General features: G+C 40.7%; 1 protein-coding gene across 1 annotated transcript in view; it reads left to right on the forward strand.

Moving 5' to 3' along the window:
* Window positions 1-16,678, forward strand: part of OTOA (otoancorin) — a 38,007-nt gene extending 21,329 nt beyond the window's left edge. The window contains exons 21-29 of the mRNA XM_009319989.1: window positions 1,365-1,494; window positions 5,045-5,232; window positions 9,328-9,483; window positions 10,902-11,044; window positions 11,447-11,583; window positions 12,583-12,680; window positions 14,585-14,777; window positions 15,958-16,047; window positions 16,620-16,678. Of these exons, the coding sequence (XP_009318264.1) occupies window positions 1,365-1,494; window positions 5,045-5,232; window positions 9,328-9,483; window positions 10,902-11,044; window positions 11,447-11,583; window positions 12,583-12,680; window positions 14,585-14,777; window positions 15,958-16,025 (1,113 nt within the window). The 3' untranslated portion in view covers window positions 16,026-16,047; window positions 16,620-16,678. The remainder of the gene's footprint in view (window positions 1-1,364; window positions 1,495-5,044; window positions 5,233-9,327; window positions 9,484-10,901; window positions 11,045-11,446; window positions 11,584-12,582; window positions 12,681-14,584; window positions 14,778-15,957; window positions 16,048-16,619) is intronic.
* Window positions 16,679-16,777: the final 99 nt, after the last annotated feature.

A 16,777-nucleotide genomic window follows, 5' to 3' on the forward strand; every position in this document is an offset into this window, starting at 1 on the left:
CCCCAGGTCCTTTTCCGCCAGGCAGCTTTCCAGCCACTCTTCCCCAAGCCTGTAGCGCTGCATGGGGTTGTTGTGGCCGAAGTGCAGGACCCGGCACTTGGCCTTGTTGAATCTCACACAGTTGGCCTCGGCCCATCGATCCAGCCTGTCCAGGTCCCTCTGCAGAGCCTTCCTACCCTCGAGCAGATCAACACTGCCGCCCAACTTGGTGTCGTCTGCAAACTTACTGAGGGTGCCCTCGATCCCCTCATCCAGATCATTGATAAAGATATTGAACAAGACCAGCCCCAAAACTGAGCCCTGGGAAACACCACTTGTGGCCAGCTGCCAACTGGATTTCACTCCATTCACCACAACTCTTTGGGCCCAGCCATCCAGCCACTTTTTTTACCCAGCGAAGAGTATGCCCGTCCAAGCCATGAGCAGCCAGTTTCTTCAGGACAATACTGTGGGAAATGGTGTCAAAGGCTTTACTAAAGTCTAGGTAGACCACATCCACAGCCTTTCCCTCATCCACTAAGAGGATCACCTTGTCATAGGAAGAGACCAGGTTAGTGAAGCAGGACCTGCCTTTCATAAACCCATGCTGACTGGGCCTGAACACATCAAATTAGCATTTACTCATGTGGCCCTTTGCCCTAGGGCCAGTGTAGCACACATAACAATAACTGATAGACTCAGCATTGCACTTTGTAGTTTCTTTGCCCTCTTTAGTTCTTATAATCTTATAATTTTTATGTGTAGGAGTAAAATATACTGGAATGAGGAATTAATTCTTCAGCAGAAATATGTGAGCACAGTCAGCAACTTTTCCTCAGGAGATAATGCTTATAATTGTCCAAATAGACACCTTCCTTTCAGTTGAAGAGTCCTATTCTAGTAGGGTGGAGGAGAGAGGTCAAAAAAGCCTAAAAAAGGTGAACAGGTTAAAGTTATTTCTCATAATTTAATTGGGTCCCTGTCCTCAATTCTTACACTTATCTGGCAAATTTAAGACAAACAAAATGAAGTACTTTCCGTACTGCACATACTAAAATGGTGGAACTCATTGCTACAGGAGGGTCTGGACACAGACTCCAGTCAGGCAGTGCTCAGGTGTTGCCAGAAGCTAAGAGGGCATACAAGAGGGAGAATCACTCAGAATTTGCTTTGTTTCTAATTTTTTCCCCCCCTCAAACATATTCTGTTGACCCTTCAGTAGCAGCCAATTTACTCTCCTCTTCTGAAACATCCGCACAAATAGGAAGGAGGCTGAGCTATTACTAACCCCTACTTTGCTGAGGTCTGCACAAGTCTTTCTCTGCAAATTGATTTGTTTTAAAAGGGAGAAAGAAGTCTTACTTATTCTTTCTTTTCCTTTGAAGTTCCCCGATATCATTTTACAAATAGCAAAGACAATTGGACCAATTTCTTCAGCTGAGGAGCTTCTATCAACTGTATTTGAATCTGTCTCCAATGCCACTGCCAACATGGAATCATCTCTCAGCAGACCTGGTCAGTATTTCACCTGGTATCTGTGTGAAGTGCCAGATTTACAATGGTGCCATTTTGGGCTGTGATGGTGCAGTTCAAACGACTTTTTGTTTCACCTTGTCATCAAATACATTCTGAGAAGCCAGAAAATAAAAAGTAAAGCATTGAGTAACTTGAAAAGGTTCAGACTTTTAGCAAAAACAGTGAGAGTCTTCGTTCTGTTGCCCATAGTTGTCTCATGCATTGACCAATTGCTGAAACACTTAATTTCATTACAGGATTGTATGATTAAGCATCTCCTGGAATGTTCCTGAGTGCACAAAGAAAAAAGATGAACAATTTGAATTAGAGGATTTTGTTTATTTTTACTTTTTTGTTTATTTTTACTTTCCCTTGTAATCTAAGTGAAAATCCTTGAATTAAAAAGCTGTGAAGGTGACAAGTTACTGTTGTGCCAAAAGATTGCACATAGTTAATCCTTTGCCAAACAGGAGCATATGTTGACTCGGCTGTTCTTAAATCTGACATTGGTGGCACTGTGTTTTGTCTGTCCAAACGGACAAGTTTGTTATAATCTAAAAGGTATTTTAATTAGCAACCAAACTAATCTATTAGAATATCTGGTGACAAATGGATCATTTTCTTTGTATAAGGTACATACTTCGACTATATTCTATTATTATAATAACTATCCTTTATCTTACTTGAAATTCATCCAGGCAGAATTTTTAAGCTATGCCATCCTGTGCCATGGAAAGCAACCCTGCTGTGGGGGAGGCTTTTGAAAGCGCTAATGGGAATTTAGATCCCAACAATTTCAAGGAGTTTGGTACCGTCTGCCTTTATGTCTTTGAAAACCTCCCCATTGGTTCTCTGCCTAACAGGATACAGGTCCAAGCTCTCAGCAAGCCCTGAGGCACCATGGAAATCCGTCTGCTTGTATAACAGCAACTCTGAATGATGACTGTGTGTCCCTGGGAATGAATTTGCTCCTGATAATGCTGTATTCATACACAGAGAGAGACAGAGGGTGTTCTACAGAGTTGTATTTTTGCGTAGTCTGAAAAAAAACATGACCTCTGTTGATCAGAGGAGTCATTACACAATTATCGTGCTCTAAAAAAGCAGAATCGAACTAGTGGAATAGCAGAGTATTAGTCCTTCTGTATGCATGAAATTCACTCTTCCTTGAACAATTAAACCATCAGATCATAAATCATATTTCTTTAGACACAGGCCACAGGACTAAAGGTTCAGCATCAGGTATTTCAGTATGCTTGTGTCCTTACGTGTGCTTTTTTAGGCCTCTGGATCACAACATGAATCCCGAAGACTTCTCTGATCAGACTAACTCATGTCCAGTGCAGTTGCAGAGCTGTCTCATCTTCATTGCAAGACCATTATAAACCTGCCAGTGAAGCTAATGATCTTTGTCAAAGGATAACTTGGCGCTAAGGCTATGGAGGCTTTTCATTCTTCACTCAGGGTGCATGAGCTCAGCTGGGGGGGGAGTCTGGGAGGTGAAAAATTGAAGGATTGTTTGTGCTAGTCTAAGAAATACTTCTGCAGTCCAAGTGTGCTATTGAAGTTCTGTTACCAAACATAATCTTATCAACTGCACACAACTCACATGGTGGTTTCAATAAGGAATGAAGTTTTATGGCTGACTTGTAAATCACTAGAAAATTGGGTATTATGAAAATGGCTCTAGAATAACACTGATGCTCTTCATGCTACCAACCTGCTATTTTACATTTCCCACAGTCCAGTTCTGAGCTAATATTAACAACAGTAACAATTACCAGGGACAGAGTTCTTGCATCTATGTCTACATCAAGATAAAAACAAAGGTGGTGCTTAAGGCAAGATGGAACATACGAGGCAAAATTCAGGAATCGTGTGTCCGAGATGCTACCAGCAAGCAGTGGCAGTGCTGGAAAAAGAATTCAAGTTGCTTACCTCAAACACTGAGATGTTATAATATATTATATATATAATATGTTCTTCAACAAACTAAATGTGATTATATAGCAAAAGGAAGAGTGAAGTAGCATCAGATACAGGAAGCAAAGCCAGGAGTCTAATTAGGATTTCCCTCTGTAATCGTGCCAATGTATCTGGTGTGTTACAAATAATAAAATCAATGGGTTTTTCCAAGAACACAAAATATTAGGTTTTCATGACCTGCGGAAGGGAACTGCATTGTGTCTGGATGGGTAGTATTTACATGATAAAAGCTGACCTTTTGCAGCAGGGGAAAGTGAAACAATGCAGCTTCACAAGAGGGCGGTGTAAAGGGAGAGCAGAACATCAGCTGGTACAGTGGAAGCTGAACAACATTTTCGTTTGCTCAACAGATTCAATCTTTTCAGTGTTCTACCCACTACTGCAGCTTCCTTTGATTCAAATAAATCCCTCCTCTGCCTCCTTTCAAAGTACAAATCTACTTTGTACATCCTCGCTTTAATATATTTATCTGGGGGAGCTTAGCTCAGACACAGCATCTGTGAAATTCTTGCTTTTTACTGGTAATGACCGTATCTGAAGACATGTAGGGATTACTTTGCTTAGATAATTATTTAATAAGGTTTTCCTAAATTAGTGACAGGAGAGAGAACAGTAAGCAACCACCTTAGGATTCTAATTTTTGCTTTCCATCAATATTAGAGGTAGATTATGCCAACAAAGACGAGGATTTGTTAAAACACACAATGGAAACTGTGTCGTTTGATCATGCATAGGGCCAGAGCCTCACCGTAAATCACATTTTTAAATGGAGTTTGTCTGTCCAAACAGTTCTGTTCTAAGTGAACAGCCCTCTCTAGATCCTGACATTTTAACAACATGCTTGATGTAAAGAACAAGCACCATGCTTGTCTGACACATCCAGGTTCTGTCTTCACCTTGTTTAAATGTCAGGCAAGTCTTATAAAAGACATACATCTTTGTCAGGGTATTTCAGAGTAAAAGGACCTCTCATGTCTGTTACTTTCCTGTTGAGCTCTGTGCTGTTTGAACGTGGAGAAGTTTATTCAGCTGCAACATTTTTTTGTGAACAATGACATAGCTATATGGAGACTTCCACCGAGGTCATCCCAAAGATTTGCATTTCATTCTTACTCAAGCAAGGCTCCAGGCGAGTGGTGGTTTTACCTCAGAATAAGCCCTTGCCTGGGTTTTGATGCCTTCAGGGAATTAGTCTTGAAAGAAACTTACAAGATATTGGTTACTTTTATTGCACACATCCAGATTTTAGTTTTATTGTGGCATCCTATACTGTAACTGTTCTGAAATATATGTCTGCTCCTATTTTCTTTTCCAGCATGCACTGCCATTGGAGGACAAAGAATATAACATTTCTTGCAAGTTAGGCAAATTCTAGTTTTATATCCAGGATGCTAACAATGTAAATATTTAAAGAAATTATTTCATTGCAAGATAATTGATTTATCAATATCACATAAGCTGCAGTTAATTCACAGCCTGTCACCCTCTTAAATCTCTGTATTGCTTTGATTTCTTTTTTTCAGTCTCCTTGAAGAAAACTCTAGCTATTTGACTTTTTTTCCAGATTGCCTGGGAACCAGAGCTCCTTCTTCAGATGAAATTATTAAATTAGCAGAAGCAAATGTCTTTTGGTCAGTTCAGGAACTGAAATGCATGGACGCAGGGACTTTTGACAAAAATGTGGAACTTCTTGGGACTGTCTCAGGTTTTAACAGCTCCCAGCTTATTGCCTTGAAGGAAAAAGCCAAGCAGGTAACTATCCTGTCTGTGAAGGAAAATTAAATCCATAATTTGATTTGCTTTTATTGACCTGTGCAGTTCTAAAATAACTGTGCTATGGCAATATCACTACTGCTGCAAGAATATCTATTGTTTATTGGAAAAATAATGTGAGATGGTGATAGAAGACTATTGCCCTTGCTTTAGAGTCAACAGGCAAGTAGTTCTGACGTATTGGCAGCTGAAAAACTTAATTGCTTTTACTTTTGAATTGCTTTTCAGTTGCTTCCTTCTCACTTTTCTTTCATAAATGAAAAATCAGCAAACAGTACTACAGGCTGTTGATTGGCCTGCCGAGAATTAAGCTCAGAGTGTTAAACTGTCTACATCAATGTTAAATATAGTTTACAGTGGTGTAAAACCAGACTGGCTGAAAGAGACTGTTATTAGCTGAACAAAGCTTGTTCTCCCACCTTCTTGTCACAGGCAGGGAAAAACCCATCAGTGGGAAATTTTAGGGAGGAAAAAAACCCACATGCATTTAGTCTGTCTTTACTAGGACGTTACTGGTGAGTGCTAGTTACGGAAACACAGAAGAGAGAAGGCCTCTGTCTTTGCTAGGCTGTAGATTCATGGAGAGGAACAGGGCTGTTAACCTCAGCTCTCATCACTGCTCCTGCAGCACCACTGGCACCTCTTTCTTTCAGAGTGCAGCAATGGAGCTCCTCAGAGAGGTCTCTGCCCTGGGCTCAGCCCGTATGTGATGCCCATGCTGCAGCAGCAGTGCGGGAGGCCGGGACTAAAACTTCTGCCCGTCTGGCACTGCAGCGCAGGATCTGTGCTAGAGTACTCAGGGCAGAGTGCTGTGCTGGGTGCAGTTCAGCACGCTGTGTCTGGGGCAGAGCATCAGCAGGGTGTCTGGGCTCTGAGCAGCACTGCCTTGGCCAGCTGTGGGCTAGGAGAGAAGTCAGACCTTGCTCCATCCCTGTTGTTGGTGCTGCACTCCTCCCTGGGGGTGACCTCCTCTTGCTGCTTTGTGGTTGCCTGCACTGCCAGGGAACAGGTAGTGTCCCAAACATACTTCTGTTTCAGCAAGAAAAAGCCTTAGGGTGCAGTAAGACAAGTTGTTTCAGTTGCAGAAAACTCAGAGGTGAAGGGGTTACCATCCCCAGCCTATCTTCAGCTTCCCGGCACCAGCATCTGCTGGAGGTTTTCTGCTCTCTGCTTCCATCTCTGCATGGCTAGCTACTCTGTAATCCCTTTCTGTCAAAATGATCCAACGTTTTAAAAGTCCTTTTTAGGCTCCATCAGATCATTCTGACAGAATGAGGTTAGGAAGCAGCTACAAGTGCAGTTGGCTGCAAGTAATAACGAGTGCAGATGCTTGGAGATTAGAGGGCTGTGACCTCTGGAGGGGAGCAGGAGCAGGGGACAAGGTGGGCCTGGGCAGCATCTCCTTAAACCAGCAGCTGCAGCCAAAGTAGTGGAGCTGACCATGACTTTTGGGTAGATAAGGCCAACAGTGCAGTTTTTAGCAGTGAAGCTCAGCTTTTAAAACTCCCGAACTGCAGGTGCTCGAAGAGAAGTGGCACTAACCAGATTTCTGAAAGCAGATGGGGACTTTCTGCAATTCTGTCTCTGCTGCCTTGTTGCAGTAGGACAACAGCCCACTGTATCAAATGCATTCTTCCCAAGACAGCTTCCCTCTGTCAGCACGGAGACATGTGGGTAGGAAAAGGGAAAAAAAATATAATCCTAGAAGAAAATAAAAACAGTGCTCATCTGAGATAGCGGGAACTAAAATATTTTACAGCAGTGCAACATAATGGTATACTTACAGAGTGATATCTGTTGTGGAGAAATTGCCAACAAGGTTAATACACTCATATCCCAGCTATATTCAATTCAAAGATACACAGATCTGTAGTGCACTGAATTAAAGTATATTCTGTCTGTGTGAGTGTTTGTAAGACAGGTTGCTGCTAGACAAAGACAGACTTCCTATATATTAATTTGCAAAATGCAACGTGGTGTTGCACTGAACGTGAAGCATGGGAAATCAGACAGTACAGGCAAAGCTCTTTGAAATTATGTGCATAAGATGCTGTTATGTTGTTAACTAAAGGGCATCTTTGACTAAAGGTTTGATTAAGCCGGCTTTAATTTCTCCTAAATTGATTGATTTCCCCTAAAAGAAGCTGCATACTACTCATGGTCCCAAACTAATTCAAAAGGTCTAGTTATCAGATTGTGTCTTAATGAAAGGAAGAAGCTTAGCTCACTTGTAAGTGGAAGGTCTCCAAGCTCTGCGATAGTAACAGATGTATGGATCTGTAGTCTCTAGGTGAATGAGGACAAAGGAGTGTTTCAGTTTCACATGTTGTGTAATTTATATCGTTATGTCTGAGATTTCATCCAGCACTGTCAGATAATACTATTTATGAAGTACTTCAAATTCTGTAGTTTATGACCTAAATCAGGAAATAGACACATGACATTTTTAGCTGCATATGTTTCCTGTATCTCTTAAGCTAGACAATTAAGAGCTTTAAAATTGGGCTAATGCTTTTTACTATCTATTTACTTTGGAAAAGATTAAAATTTCCCAGGCTTAGACCCTTTTTCTGTTTCTTTATGACATCATAAAACCAACATAAAAGATCCAGTGGAAACTCAGTCAGGAGGTACAGCTCCAGCAAAGCATCTCTTAAACAAATCCTTAACCCGAGGGTCATAGTTGAGAAAAGCACCTCGGCAGTCCTGAGGCTGTTCTGTGTTGGATATGCACATTGGTATGAACAGCAGATAGTCTGCAACTCTGTAAGGAGTATCTTATTCCAGAGATCTGGCCCTTTATTTTATGCAGGTTGTACAGCTTCATCTGAAGGTGCAAACACTATTTAGTAGGCAACTGCAGAGATATTCCTTCAGCAAGTCCTTACTAGTTTTGACTTCTCTAATTTTTTGAACAAAAGTTAAATTGTAGCTATCCTGAAAATGGAATAAATATTTCCATGAATAGGACAGCATGAATGATCAACTTAGCCCAGGACTGGGCTTTTAGTTTTATTTTTCTGTGTGGAGTTAGCAGCACAGTGTACTAGAATGTACTAGAAAACTGTCGTGTATTGGCTGACATAAAGCAAAGTTGCTGAAGTACATGAGACCTTTAAAGGGAGCTTTTTTTTTTTTTTTAATGTATGCCTGTCCTGTTCAAGTCACTTCCTCCAGCCAAAACCCAGTGTCTTTTTTCTGTAAAGACAGTTGGCCACATCCTGAGAGATACTGACAACTGACTACTGTCTTCTATCGTTTCCAAGTAACTGTAATTGACAGTTCTAGCCTCTGCAAATTCAGCTCTTGATAGACTTTCATTATTCCTTATTCAGGCAGACCTTTTCCTGAAATCAAAATTTTCTTAGGGCTGATCTGTGGCAGCTTTTGAATCATTGTAACTATATCACAGGTAAAGCTAAAAGCAGTGGAATTTGTCAGTTTAAATACACTGGTACTGGTTTAGAAGAGCCCCTCCTTATTTCTTTGTGTTTACAGAGCTTTGCAGATTTAACTGTATCTGTACAAACACATTTAAATGATTTTTTTTTAATATCGTATGCACACAAACTAGAAATCAGAACTTTAGGAATTGGCTATTTTTCTGTATTACCCGATTCTCTACTTTGATTTCTGCTTTTCTTGCCAATGACTGAGCCAGAATGACTGGTCACAAAAGCAATTTAAAGTCACTCCACCGGAGTGACTGCAGTTGGTGAAGAACCCTGGGTAGTCCAGGTGCTGCTTTCGTGGTAGCGGTGCAACAGTGTGGATCTCAGCACAGACTTGCATTTTTATTGGTTTTAGTGGTACTTGCTCCTACAGCAACACTTCCAGCAGTCCCTGCACTGACTTATCAACAAGCTCAAGCTGTACAAATTGCAGCATTTTTAGATAAACTAACCATTATCAGTGTAGAACCTCAAAATCCTTCACAATACCTAAGCTCTGCCTTTTGTGTGCAAAGCGGCATACTTTGGGTACTGGGACTTTTAAAACCAAGGGGTTTGAGAATGGTGTATACAGAGGAAGATTCATAATGATCTAACAGATGTTATTGAATCTCTTTTAAAGGTTTGGGGATCGCTGCCAGACTGGAAGAGTTATCATATTGTTTCCCTGGGCCGCATTGCTCTGGCACTTACCGAACGTGAAATTGAAGAGCTGGATTTGCATTCCATCGACACCATTTCTGTACTTAGTCAGCAAACAGAATGGACTCTTACCCAGGTAAGTATGTTATTGAATGTACTCCTGGTGAAAGGCTCTGGATTCATGCCCTTTGGGACTGAAGTCCTGGAATTGCCTAGGAAACAGATACAGCAATCCACGCTACTCCCTGCTGCTTTTCTGCATCTGTGACCCCAGTGAAAGTGGGCAGGTAGGTCAGCACTGATGTCTGCCTGGCTGCTGGCTTCCCTGGTGAGATGGCCAAGAGGACATCAATCAATATTAGTTGTGATGGTGACGAGTGTATTCTTTAGCACTTGCCCACTAAGCAGTAGAAAGAGGTCAGCCCCTCCTCTCACACTGGCCCCATAATAGGCACTGCTGCTAGGAGATATTAGCCCTTCCTAACTAAGAGTAATCACTGAAGAGGTAGTGTGCCCCCCCCAACCCCAGCAGCCGTTGCCTTAGAAGCCTAAGTTATTAGCAGATATGCTCCTCTCATCTTCCTTTCCTTGAATAATTTCTAGTTATGCCAGTGGGACTTTCATAATGAGAGTTAAAAGCTTTTATTTGTATATGCAATTGGCAGCATACTTCTGACTGTGTGACCCATACCATCAGGGCTCCTTGATTGCACAGATGCTGGCATGGTTGCAGCCAGCTTTGGCAGAATATCACAAATCTGGTTAATAGATCCTTGTTCTGAAGAGCACTATCAGAAGGAAGCACTTGGGAGGATTTTATACAATACTAGGCTTTTGAGGTTTCTTGCTGTCAGTAAGAATAGCTAGTTAAAAGAGATTCATCCTGCCTAACTTCAGTTGTCTAAAAGTTAGACAGCTAATTTAAGCTAGTTATTTGAGACTCAGCATTGTGGATGGATTAGGAAATCTTGGAAGATGCTTGTTTCTTTCACTGACTTTGGAGGATGCCTTGGTGAAAGGCTTAAGCTAGACACGCAATTTTTAAGTGGTTAGTTTAGAATGAGCACCATCCTAAATGACTTAGGCTTGCAAAGGCATTTTGGTACCAATATCCCATTCATGTCTCAAAATTAATCCTAAACACAGGTCGTCACCTATATATGACACTTAAATAAGACAAGACAACCTGAGTATTAGAAAACTAAAAATTTCATATTGATCCCTTGAGTAATTGAATTGGGCAGTTCTCCTAGGCGCTGCAACGCCCGTTTCTTCTGGTGAAGTGTTTCCTTGTGACCCAGCAGAAGAGGTACAGAGTGCTTTCAACTCACTTGCACTTGGGAAGTGGTTGTGTAACAGTGTCCTTGTTTAAGTGTCACATGTGGGTGGTGACAGTGCTCCTCCTGAAGGCCATGGCAAAACTCCAATGAATTACACTGGGGAGGCTCAGGATTATATATGGTCCATAGCTTCTGGTAAGATTTTGAGCTTCTAGTAACAAAACCTTCAGTTATGTTTACTCTGTTCATGCATGATATCTTACTGCTTTTGTAGGCAAGATCTATTTTGCAAGGTTTTCTAGAAGACTCTGGCCAGACGATCAGTACACTGAAAAGCTTTGATTTAGTTGGATTAGGAGCTATTCTCTGTGCTCTGAACTCCACAGAGATCATGTCCATAAGGACTGCTGAATTCAGGTACTGCATTTGATACTTAATGAAATATTTCCTAGTATCCCTATTGATAAAATTTATTGTGTAATTTGTTTTCCTTCAAGATTTCCAGAGCCAAAAGGACACTTTTTTTACATTTTAAATGCTTTTAGAAAGGCAATAACTGTTATGGAAGGCGTACACTAGTTGTTTAAAATATATTCTATTTTAGATTTCCTCTGCCATTTATATCCCACCATTTAAGTATTGCATTGAGAAACTCAGTTTTTTGCTCAAAGCATTAAACATTTGTATGCAATTTGTGTGCATAGATTTTAACTTGAAAATGGGTTTACAGTCTTCTTACAACAGACTAAGTATATTCCAGGCATCTTTAGTATTGCATGTAATTGCAGCATGTAATGTTAACCTTGTTGCCTTTTGCAGTGCTGCTGTTGCAAGAATTGGCCTGTTGTTCTGTAGCACCCCTGTTCTGAGACAATTTAAGAAGATGACAGAATCTGTATTTAGTACTGCTACCAGCTGGAACGGCTCTATTTTACAGGAGATTGGTACTATAGCAGGTAACAAAATTCAGACTTCAGATGGTGATGGTTCTGAAGCATTGTTATTAAGCATTAAGAGATGGATTCACGTAGCAGTGCATTTTTCTAGACTGGCAAAAGACATTTCTTCCAGAGATGAGTCACCTGCAGGAACAGACATCCAGCAATTTCATTAGCACTAAGGAAAAGTCATGGTATTCTCCACAAGGTTCTCTGAATCTGCTCAAACTGACTTTGGGGAGCACCACCTGAAGTCATTTGGGTCCTGTGAGTTGGAAAGAGTAAGTCAAGGAGGGCAAAACCAACCAGGATTTCAGACCCAGTCGCTATTTGTGAACCGTGCTGCTACAAGAGCGGCTGTATTGGGTCAGAGCAGTGCTCTAGCTGACTGAGCATCCTGCCTCCAACAGTGGAAAGAATGGGCTGCCCAGGGAAGAGTGGAAGAGCAGGGTTAGCCTGGAGTGGTACTTCTCCAGAGTGCTCTCACAGCCTCGGAGACTTCCTGAGCCAGAGGTCACACACAAACTTGTTCATGGATTTTTTTCCCTGTGATCATTTGACTGCACGTTGAACTCTCATAAATGTTAGCATCCCCAATGCCTGCAGCAATGATTCCACACTGTAAGTACCTAATGGGTGAAGAAGTAACTAAGTAACTCCCATTGCATGCTTATGCTCCCTAATCTTGCATCAGAAGAGGCTGCGAACAAGCATTCCCTAATAATGCTGCTTTTGATTTTATTGATTTCTATCATTGTCTCTTTTCTCTCTTTTCCAAGCTAAAGTAACTCAGGTAGAGTACATTCCATACCAGTGGTTAAGGTCAGATGATTTGTAATGTTGGAATATAATGAAAGAAACAAACCAAAAAAAGAACCGGTATCTCTCTCCATAACGCACTAAGTAAATAATTTATTGGCTATTTTGTAAAAATGCTTAAAATTTGTATTAGCCTAAAAACAAATCTAATAAAAAGAATATTAACTGAGTTCTGTTCCTATTGTTGTTTTTTTTTAGGTGGTTTGAATGAGGATGAATTAAAAGCTTTTGATAAAAACTTGATGCCATATTTCCAGCCAATAGCAATAAGACGTATACCTCCTGAAATTTTCCAAGTAAGAGGTCAATTACTGAAGAAGTAACCAAATTTCTATCGTTTTTACTCTAGTATAAATAAACTGCAGCACTGATTTATAGTTTGGTTTTGCATTTCAGAAAGAATTTTTCTATGGTGTGTTAAGTGAGAGGCAGTCACGGGTCTGAAACATAAACTTTCAGCTATATCATCTGTATTTGTGATGCCTATAAAATATACTAGACAAGCTTTATTTATTCTTCAGAATGTGTCCCAAGAACAAAGCAAAGATCTAATGTCAGAAAGCAGGGAATGGACGCTCTTTCTTCCATCACTGTATTCAGATCTGAGTTTTCTTCTCTGTTTATTAGCATTTGCAAGGATGCTATCACAGCTAAAATTTCTCTGCTGACTATGTAAGGGCTTATTTATTATCCTAAAATCTGGCAGCATTCTCCTGAGTTAGCTCTGAAAAACAGATTGTACAGGCAAATATGGATCAGAAAGGAATTATATCTAATTACAGCAGCTCTGAATGTGGACCAGAAATTAGAACATGGATCTTGAGATCATTGCCCCAGACTTTATTTGACTTAGTGACAAGAGTAATATTCTGCCTAGGCTGGTCTCTTTCAGATGCTCAGGCAAGCAATGTACTTATGGACAGATGAGCTAAACAGATAGTTAACTGTGTCAGCTTCCATAAAAGAGAAAAACTCCTTGAACACTAACTGTTCTGCACAGTACCATTGAGAGTTTAGATAAGCCTGAAACATCCTTAGGGAAACTATTTCTTTGAAAAACAGGCAAAACGGAAGATCTATGGCATCTTGTAGAATTTCTTTCAAATAGCATACATTTTTGTTAGCAATAATAGTAATGATACTACAAAATGTGCTTAACAAATAACAGGCACCTTCTTGGAAGAGTTTTCTGTATTTGAAAGATTCAAAGCAGATTTTGTTTTTACACAGGTTTTTTATATCTTCCTTTTATGGCTGTATACATTATTCAGATTTTGATTTATGAAAAATTACATTGTATTACAAACTTTAATTGAGTTAGGAGGTGGCTCAATTCAAAATTCCTGAACCCATAGGTATTTACATGAGTTTACTCGGTTTACAAGAGCACACCATTTGGTAGACAATGAAAAATTAGAAAGGGTTTGCTCCATTGTCTGACTTGCTTGGAAGGGGAATTAGTCTTTCTAAAGTAGAACCTGGATGCAGGATTGTTGCAGCAAAGAAGGCTTGTTGTGTAGGAGGGCTAAAATTCTTGTGACTGCAGAATGTTAACTAGAATCAAAGCAATCTAGCATGCCCAATACATGCAGGCTTTACAAACTAGTTAATTGCTATGTGATATAATATAATTACTGTAAGATTATGATTACCATGTTTCATTTTTAAACACAAGTTTTAATATGACCAAACTTGGAAGATTTTCAAGCTAAAAGAGAAAAATGAATAATGAGTTTAAAGCATGGGTTTTTTTCATCTCATTGCTCTACTGCCAACTCTAATCAAAGGTCAAATGTAGGTTCAAGTGAGGTTTCTTGGGAGCAGATGTAAGAAGAAATAAATGAAAACACAAGAGGATGCACAATGTCATCAGTCTTTGAACAAATCAGAAAAGAAGCGGCTGGAAAATTAAACTCCAGCAATATACTGAAGAAGTGTCTAATACAGTGTTAGCATAGAAAGCTTCTCAAGCTGTCACATCCTAGCAGCAAAGAGAAGGGTGAAAGATAGATGAGTGGTCAGTGAAGTAAATGAATGCAGAGGATTTTTTTTTAAGCTCTATTGAGCTCTTTTATAGCAACACAATGTTGAAGGCTACTTCCCCTCATTCCAAATGCAAGACAGTGCTGACTTCTGATTCCTTACCTGCCGTATATAATTGACAGCCTAAACCAATTTTTCTGGCTTTTATTCCTCCCAGACATTGTCCCCAGAACAAATAGCAAACCTGGGCCCTGAAAATGCCGCCATGGTTACCAGATTGCAGCGTGAGCATCTGAATGCTTCGCAGCTCCAGAGCCTTCAGCTGGCGCTGGACGGAGCGAGGACAAGCACCCCAGAGACACAAACCGGTGCAAGCGCTACCCAGGCGGTGCAAACCCCAGCTCCAAGTGGTGAGTAGAGTCACTCCTCCCTCCTCCTGCTTAGAGGGGAAGGACACACACACCAGTGGGGTGTGCAGTCTTGCAACACCCACCAGGATCAGACCTGTATTTCGAAGCTGGGTTACAGTGAATTTTCTAATCGACTTTTTAACTCGTGCCTCAAATCACATGCCTGACCATGACCATCCTGACAAACAGCAAGGATGTTGTCGGATTTACCCACAGCAAGAGATAACATTGTCAGATGGCGTTAGCAGCTATATGCCGCTAGTAGCATTACACTATGCTAAGCACTAGCTTGCGTAAAATGTAGTCTGAAACAGTGAGCTTTTCCCTCTCCTTCTTTCCCGTATTCTTTGCCTAAATTTAAGGCAGGGCCCTCCATCTCTGGACTTTTAGATCACAGCCTTTGTCTGCAGCAGAACCTTGTTTGCAGAGCTGCAAGTGGGAAAGGAGGTAGCACTGGGGTGGATTAGTGTCTTTATCCAGACTGTAGGACCCCTTGAACAGTTTTTCCTGCTGTTCCCATCCTATTTGGAATTAAAGCCTAGTAGTACTTATGCTTCAGTGGTTCAACATTTTACTTCTCCAAATTGCAGTTTATACTGGGCAATTTATGCTCGCGAGTTTGTTAATGTACGTTTTACGAGTGAGAGTTGGTACATAGTCAAGCCAACATTGAGAACTTATCCCTATCAGACAGCAAATATTGTTGCTTCCAGTGACACCAGCAAGACACAAGCTGTTGAAGAAGAGAGAGGGATGTTGAGGTGCTAAAATAGGAGTAAGGGGGACTAAATTGCTATGATGCCCTTGCTGGAATTAGAGCAGACCTTCCCAGAAGCACCTGAATGGTGCTGTCAGCCCAGCTCCCTCGTGCGGGTGACCTGTTCCCTCTGTAGATATGCCAAAGGGAGGAGTTTTCTGGGTAAAGATCGCCTGAGTTCTTGAGCTTCTTGTTCATTATTCCTATCTCTAGTGAGTACGACCCCTATGAAATGCTTCTCTTCAGAGCTGTGTATGTTAAACTGGAAGTGACCATTCTGATCGGTGTCGTCTTTTGAGCCGCTGAATGTAATTAGGATTCAGATCTTGGCATTTGCTGCACCTCTTTGAGGTGTTGTAGATAAGACTGTACTAGACCTGAACTGTATTGTGACACTAAGACATAATGCTATCTGCTTTTCAGGTGCTCCTTGTTTGAGTGGCTCGGGCATCTGGTTGTGTGCTGTGTTTACACTGCACCTGCCTTTCTGAATCCACAATTGTTAAGCTTGAGGTAAGTTATATTTTCAGTAAGAGGTAGCTTTATAACAGAAACATAGTTCACCTGTAACAGTGTACAACACAGGGTGAAGGGCTGTGGGACCCCCTTCCTGCTTTGAATACAGAGATAACAATTTCTGAATAATTTTTCTGTATTACAAAGGTGTCTTGTACCTCTGTTAGACTATTTTAGAATCCAATCAAGGGGAAAGCACTTTATCTTATCTTTACTGTAAAGCCAACCTTAACAAAAGTATATTTAAAATTCCATGTAACACCAATCCATTACTGCATTGTTATTTGGAACATGTTGTTGGTATTAATCTGTATTTTCCCTGTTCCTGTCTATTGATAAGATTTTATTCCACAACCACTTTGATAATCCCCAGTTGAAAGAATGTTGCCATTAACTTTCATTGGATTTTACCATTTTGACAGGCTAAAATTTAACGAGAGCACTGGTGGGCTTAAGATATAAATTCTAATTAAGCAAACTAAATGCTTAAGTGTTCTACTTAGTCTTTTAGATGGCAAATCAAGGCATGTCAAAAGACTTAGTATTTTTCTTTGCTTTTTGATTTTCAGTGTCCCAGAGATTACAAAGGAGATGCTAGAGATAAAGAGTTGCAGCTCAGCATGAGTAGTAGAATCAAGGGGCTCTGAGATGCCTGGATGCAAAGTGGTTAATTTCTTAAAAGCAACAACTTCATCTGCCATCATGATGTGAAGTATCCCCTTTCCCT

The sequence above is a fragment of the Pygoscelis adeliae genome, unplaced genomic scaffold (genome assembly GCF_000699105.1).
Source record: "Pygoscelis adeliae isolate BGI_AS28 unplaced genomic scaffold, ASM69910v1 Scaffold242, whole genome shotgun sequence".
NCBI lineage: Eukaryota > Metazoa > Chordata > Aves > Sphenisciformes > Spheniscidae > Pygoscelis > Pygoscelis adeliae.